This window comes from Antrostomus carolinensis, unplaced genomic scaffold (assembly GCF_000700745.2).
Source record: "Antrostomus carolinensis isolate BGI_N321 unplaced genomic scaffold, ASM70074v2 scaffold28009, whole genome shotgun sequence".
Lineage (NCBI taxonomy): Eukaryota > Metazoa > Chordata > Aves > Caprimulgiformes > Caprimulgidae > Antrostomus > Antrostomus carolinensis.
In genome coordinates, this window is record NW_010336892.1 from 1 (window position 1) to 7,548 (window position 7,548).

Below are 7,548 nucleotides of genomic sequence, written 5' to 3' on the forward strand. Positions count from 1 at the left end.
CATTCTATGATTCTATGATTCTATGACTTGGCCACGTAATTACAACCAAAATACAGCACTAAATAAGATGAAGGATGAGAACAAGCTGCTGGCCTGGAATCCAGGGGAACTGATTTCATTTCTACTCTCTGCTGTGCACTGTGTGCACAATACTCTGCAGATTAGTTAATATCTTGGTGCTTTATTTCCCCCTCTATAAAGGATGGAAGCAAAGGCTATGAAGACTTTAGGGTTTAGGGATCAGGGGGAGTTTTAATTGGAGTTTATGATTCCTTGCACAACTCATACTGGCAGGAAAGCTAACATCCCACTAAGGCCGTGGGGAGGCTTATGGCAAATGACTTCCACAAGAAGTCTTTCTTCTGGAATACACTCACATGGTTCATCGTAAGAATTTCACTTTGAAAATGTAAGATTGACCCATTTTTGCAGGTTTTTGGCGAAGGCCAGGTTTGAGAGATGCGTTGGTTAATTTTTGCAGGTTGCAATGTGAGGAGAAATATTTTTTATGGCAAGAAATGAATTTTTTTCCCCTCTCTGTAATAACACTTTGCACTGTAACATGTGAGTCTTTTAAATAATGAGACAGACTATCTTACAAACCCTTCCAAATCTCACCATATAAGAATTGTTATATTCACTGAGCACCTTTCATTAGGATTGCTAAAGATAAACTCCTCTGCTTCTTCATATCTTCACAAAAGCTTTTAAAAGTGTAGACTTATATCTGCAGGAAACAATTATTATTAATGAAGCAGCTGGATTTCTTTTTAAATAGGTTACTTTGTAGTCATTTGCTCTGCTAATTATTAACAGAAATGCTGATGATATATCTACAGTGCTTTGGGGTGCTGAGTATTAGTCCTTTTAGAAATAATTTTAGAATAATAAACCATATCTGAAGTGTGAATTGAAACTGTAAAAGAATATACATGGAAACCAGCTGCAGAAATGATTAGCTCACATTTCCCCTCAGCAGTTTTGCCTACAAATATATCTGATGCAATGTGAGAAGTATTGCTTCCCAATAACATCAAAATTATGCTGATGTCAGTTTCTGTTAAAGTACCCTAATAAGTAGTAACTATTCTGATAAATAAATGCATGTGAAGAATAATTGGAACATAGGTATCATACTAGAGCAATTCAGAGAAAAGTAATTTTCTCTCATGAATTATTTCAGTGTTTGGTTTTATTCTCTTCAATGCAATTCTGCACACACACACACGCACGCACATGCACAGAATGGAGTTTCAGGTCCAGGCAAGTCTTCCTGGGGCACTGCTGAAAAATTACAGACCAGGGAAGGCCCAGGTACTCAAATCAGTGGCAATCTTTCTGCTGCAGATAAATAGAAAGATGAGCCAGAAAGGCAACATGGGGGATTTTTAAAACCTACCCAGTTTCTAAGAAGAACTTGATGATACTAAACTCTCTCCAGAAAAATAACTCGATTTTGAGAGATCAGCAAATTCTCACCAGAAACTGTGATGCTGGTGTGTTTCTGACAACATAGCAGATGTCTGTCATGGGTCTTTACAAAGGAAAATAAAAAAATATTTGTGAGAGTCGATGAAGAGGACAGCAGGAAATGCTAGAGAAAAAATACAATGGATTAATCAAAAGCAAAAGGAAGGCAGAAACAATGTCTAGAAATATTGAAGATAATGGCTCTGATGTGTTCTCAGGGTAGTATCCTCTGTTCCAGATGCTCTTCTCCTCTTGTGGCTACCTCTTTTCTTGACCTGCTGTCAAACAACTACTCTCTTGAGTAGTACGACTTCCTCTCCTTCTCACTGATTTAGTCTTTCTAAAGTGTTGGCAGTTCTTCCCCTCCTGCTTATTCACTCTTTTCTTTTAGCAGTTCCTTCTTCCTGCTACCATAACATCCTTGATCATCATCACCATGTTTATTTTCCTGAAAATACTTTCACAGCTCCTTGTTGGACACCTCTCCTTTGCACTGGGGATACCCTTTCAAACAAGTCCACAAAACCACAGTCCCCCGATCCCCCACCCTACTCCTGCCTACAACCCCAGCTTTACCATTCTGCTAGATGGCAATGGAAAGGCAGTGGACTAGTAAGGACTGATATTTACTTTTTAAGACAAATTTGAAATACTTGACAATCAAATTATTCACACAGGGTCTTATGTCAGTGGGCCTTTGGAGCATTTGCAGGGGTTAACAAAGATGATACCATTTCAGGATAAGTTTAGCTTAGGGGGTCATCCTCTCCCTCTACTTTTCCAAGAAAAATGAAATGCAATTGTGCCAACAACTTATGCTTTCTGTAGCCCTTCTTTAATGTTTATTAGTGACCTTTGGGGGTTAATTAATGCCAGGACATTTCACCCATGAACTGTTTTCTAATTCAATTTGTTAAATGCAAGTAACCATAAATAATTATAAATCAATTACTGAGTCTATTTTACACTTCACTAACCAAAAAAAAACCACAGCATAGTATTTTTGAAGGTGATTGAGAAAAATGAACCACTTCCATAAGGCTAGGCATTTATGCTTCAATTTATCTTTTCCTTAGAAAAATGCTATTTGAAAAACATTTTGCTAAATAGGGGAACTACTTTTGTAGAAGAAATCAATTATATTCTTAAGTTTAAATCTTTTTTTCCAGCTATACTCTAATGTATCACTGTACCTTAGAAATGTACCCTAGGGAAACTGCTTCTGTTCTTCACTAAAAATCCATGAATAACATTATGTAGAAATTAATCTATGATAAATTATTTAAAATCATAACCTAGAATGGTGTCTTATTCAAATATCATCAAAAAACGGCACCTCACCCGCAGAAAGGAGTCAAGGGATCCATTCTCCATGTATTCAACTACAATCATTACTGGTCTGCCTGCAAAACAGCAAAGAAACACATTACGATTATAGATATATTATGGGGCTTTTAGAATTCCAACTGTTACACACAGATTATTCACAGTAGTTAAGTATGTTACCCATTTTCAAAATCCTCGTTTATATCACAAACACAATTCCTTGTGTTATTCTCTAAGAATTATTTTTTATCTTTTTTTTTTGGTGGTACTGGATTAGCTGAATGTGCATTGCTGACTCTGGTGAGCTGCTCCCCTTAAAAAGGATCAAAGAAGAGCCTGCTATTTCCAAATAGCAACACTTGCTGTGTAACATCTTGGAATATATTCACATTAAGGAAAAAAACAAATATTCATATGTCACGTCCATGAAATTACAAACTCAGTGCCATTATTTTCCTCTCAAAGAAAAATATCTCAATGATTTAGTTGCATACAGACAGATAGAAGGGGATGTCACAAAAAAGAGCTCTCCTAGATTGGTGTGTATAACCCAGCAAAACTCTGAATTAATATATTTGTACACACATGACACATACACCATGTTATTGAAATCAAAGTTTTATTCAACTAGCACAGCTTTTGTATATGCTTCCAGGGTGGGATCATAGCCAAACAGAAGTAGAATAACACGTCTCATTTAATTCTTAAAAGAATGTCCAAATCTGAAGATAACTTTTCAAGTGGATACTTAACTAAATACTACTTCACTTCTGATACCAGCAATAACCTACCACTCTAGAAGTGCTTGACAACAGAGGCCCAATTACCATCCTAATCAGGCTACGCAGCAAGAAGTTTTTTAGAATTGTTAATGTTAAAAAGACGCCTTTCTAATATATGAAAAAAAATAATGTAATGAATAAGCATGTTAGCAAAATTAGGAAGGAGGTAAAGAGTCTTAAAACTTTTCTTAAGTTCCTGAGAATGCCTGTCTCTTTTGGGGTTTGTGTGAAACAGGTGTGCCAAGTGGTGACACCACAATCCGCCCATTTCACTTTCTCAATACAACACTAGTTGTATCTAAAAGAAGCCTCTTTCATGACCTTTTTTTTTCCTCTACCTCTCAAATTATTTTTGTGTTTTATTTGGATGAGGGGTAAGAAACAAACACAGTGTTCAGGGTGAGAAAGCTTAGAAGGGCATAATGATTGTTCCAGCCCAATTGTCCGTTTTGGTACATGCTAACTTTCTGTTCAGTTTGGTTAACAGTGGAAGTGTTCATTAAACTGTCTGCAATATACAATAAGCCACAGCTTTCTCCTGAGCTGCTACAGTTAACCTTGAATTTAAAAAAGTGAATGAGCCATTTCTCAGTTCCTTCCCAGCACGTCAGCCTGGAGTTCCAGGTACCCTGGTGATGCTCATCCAGGTAGTTTAGTCTAGTCTTTCAGGAGTTCCTCACAATACTCTCACTTCTAATAAAATTTGCTGTTCTTTCTGTATTCACTATCATGTTTACGTCCTCAATGAATAAAATAGCGCTTCATAATGTTGGCACAGACGTACATTTTTTTGTGTGTGAAAATTCTCAGATGCCTTAATAGTCTTTCTGGATAGCCCTTCTGAAATGTGAAGAATTACCAGCTTGTTTTTTTTAATTGAATGTCTGGTCTCAGCTGCAGATGTGCAGCTGCCACCAAATCAATTTATATTCATCTGCATCCATTGGTTATACCCTGGTTTTGCATTATAAGCTTAAAAAATACATCACTTCTAAGCTCTTAGAGATCACAGCATTTTAAAAATTAATGTTTTCTTTACTTCAGCTTGCTAATGATGACTAGTTGTATAGCTTAGTCTCTTTAGTTTCAAGCACATGCATCAGCTAGATTCCCTTACCTTTACCATTTGCTGTCAAGGGGCTGACATGTCCATGTGAAAGGAATATTCTATAATCCAGAGAAGTAAACAAATGGCAGCCTGATGCTAGAGGATCTCACTATATGCAGAACTCTCTCAAGCAAGTAGTAATTTCTAAATTGCTGCAGACAACAGCATCTTGCAATAAACAGGGATGTAAAGCTGGCTTTCAGATTACATATTTGGTCATAAATTACCCAGAAATTTATCTTTTCTGGTACATCAACAACTAAAACATCATTATGCATTTGAAGAGAAAAACAAATGCAGCTATTGAGCTTCAAAACAGTGCTCCTTGTTTCCTGTTAGCAATCCTTTGGTGCCCTGTGCTTTCTGGAAGCTATTTTGTAAGGTTCTTTAGAGGTTCATACGCTCTCGTTACATCTTTTATCCTTCTTAGATTCATATCCTTCAACACAAATTATTTTTACATATATTTTTTAAAAGCAACTTTTAATTCTTCTACATTGTCTCACAAAATACTCCCCCCTCCAAAAAACCCCCAACAAACTGTACTTCATTTTGCTCAGACAAACAGTATGAACTTCTAGGTGAAAGTAACTGTGAAATGCATCTATATGCATTTATCTGTGGATTTAAAAAAGAGATTTCAGTATTTTTCACTGGATAATGTTAATGAGATTTTGAACTGCTTGATGTGTTGCTTTAATCCCTTGAAATTATATGCCTTAACACAAAACCAGCTCTTCCACATGATAGCACAGGAATGGTATGGTCTGGTAAAAACACCACAATAAGCAGCATTTGTCTTCAAATAGGTCACTGTATACTGGGAGATCAACCTATCATTAAGTATTCAGGAATTCTGGTGAACCATAAATTTACTCACTTAGGCTGATAGCTTCCTACAGACTCAGTCTGTATCCCTCTCCAACCTACCTAAATCTCAAATGAACTTGATGCAAGATGTGTCAAGACACCACAAAAATGAACCCAGATCCATCATTTGATTGTCTTAAGCAAAAACCTTAAATCTGGATCCCAACCATTAACTTCTCAAATAATTTCCTTTTAGTGTGCCAGCACTTGATAAAACCCATCCTATTTTGTCTGTAAGTTTAAGGTAACACTGAAGATATGTATGTATTCCAAGCTGGACTGTGACAAGCAGTGCAGTGAGACTTTTAGTCAGCATAGTATTTGTCTTTGGAGTACCTGTAGATCAAAAATGTCTCTATTGTTCTGGTTGCTTGAAGATATAATAAAAAACACTGCTACACAGCAGCTTCTAGTGACTGCAGATGCTGCTGAAGGAGAGACACAACTTCATGTGTGAATTCGGGGAGGATAATATATAAAAAGGTTTGAAGATGGCGTCAATGATCAAAGCAGTCAAACAAATCATTCTTGCAGCAGTTTTAGATACCTAGCAGTGCTGGAGTAGGGAGCACTGTGAGAAAATAGAATTTTAAAGTAGAGGAATTATATAGTGTTCTGAGGCAATAGCTTTAACCCCAAATATGGATTTTACACACTATTTATATCACATTTAGCATTTGCAGCGCCTTATTGTAACAAATTTATCATTTTACTACATACTTAACATCACAATATGAAATATGACTGTATTTATACATGACATATACTGATACCATAGCCACATTCACTGTTTTCATATTTTCTGTGAAACTATAAATATTCCCACCCCAGACACATGCGTGGGATATTGGCTAAAGCAGTTTCCTCTCCTTGCACATGGAGGAACTCTGGCTCTGGCAGATGCATTTCATACTCCCACCATCTCAGAAAGCCAGACTGAACACACAAGAGCAGTATCAGTGCTTGGCATGATGCAGGAAAAGGACATGAATTTCATTACTCAGAACAAAGATGAACCTGTAGAATGTGCAGGGGTTATTCATTGTTTTGATGCAACTACTACCTGGTGACAAGAGGCTGACTGGTTTTGACAAGGTGAGGTTTCTTCCCTAAGAAAGTTCTTCACTGGAATTCTCCCACCCAGCTGTACTGCAATGCCATTCAAATAAAATCAGTATAAATGACAAACAATCTGTATTGATGTCATGCCACCTCAGAATATTTTTGGCATATTCTGTTGATAAATCTGCTTGATATTTTTTTTTTAATAAGCAGAAGTGCAAAAAACAAGAAAGAAAGCCATACATTGCAGAATAATGTAAAATACCAATTATATTTTAAACTCACATTGTATATATTTTTAGTTTTATTTCTCTTTTTCTTCCACAACACATAATTTTGATAGTGTGTAACTGAATTGAGTGGTAGAGTGATGAATAAGGAGGAGAATTTGAAGTGTCATATCAGTGACAAAATAATCAGCTTGTTGTCTCCTGTTGTCATTTTAAATAATGCAACAAAGCCCACTTTAATGAATTTTTAATGTAAGATTAATCCTCCAAAAAGAATACAGTTAGTACACGTTCATTTCTACAGTCTTTGCTTATAATGAAATCTTGAATACCCATTATGGGAATAGATCTGTTAACATAAACACAGGATACTTATTCTTCCACTTACAACAGCAAAGGTTGGAATCTATTTGCTAGTTCATATAAGAAAATATTGCACCATCACTTCTGCAGGTGAGAATTCATATGTCTCAGAAAATTATCTCCTTACCAGGCATTTTTTTCACTCCAAAGCCATGTTCTGCTTTTGATTCCCCACTAACTTACCTCCTGCTAAAGCTAAAGAGTTAAGACTAACAGACCAAAAAGTATCAGCACTCCCTTAGGTAGCGCTGGGCCTTCCAGTACTCCAACAGTGTGCAAAGCACCCACAGGAGAACTCTGTGTCCCTCACTGAAATGCCCAGGGCTCAGAAGGCATT

General features: G+C 36.5%; 1 protein-coding gene across 1 annotated transcript in view; it reads right to left on the reverse strand.

Annotated features, from left to right (window-relative positions):
• Window positions 1–2,811: 2,811 nt before the first annotated feature.
• The window catches only part of LOC104530451 (ephrin type-A receptor 6-like), a gene marked incomplete at both ends in the record, with an annotated part of 48,764 nt that continues 44,027 nt past the window's right edge, over window positions 2,812–7,548 (reverse strand). The window contains one exon of the mRNA XM_010175033.2: window positions 2,812–2,873. Coding sequence (XP_010173335.2) covers window positions 2,812–2,873 — 62 coding nt within the window. The remainder of the gene's footprint in view (window positions 2,874–7,548) is intronic.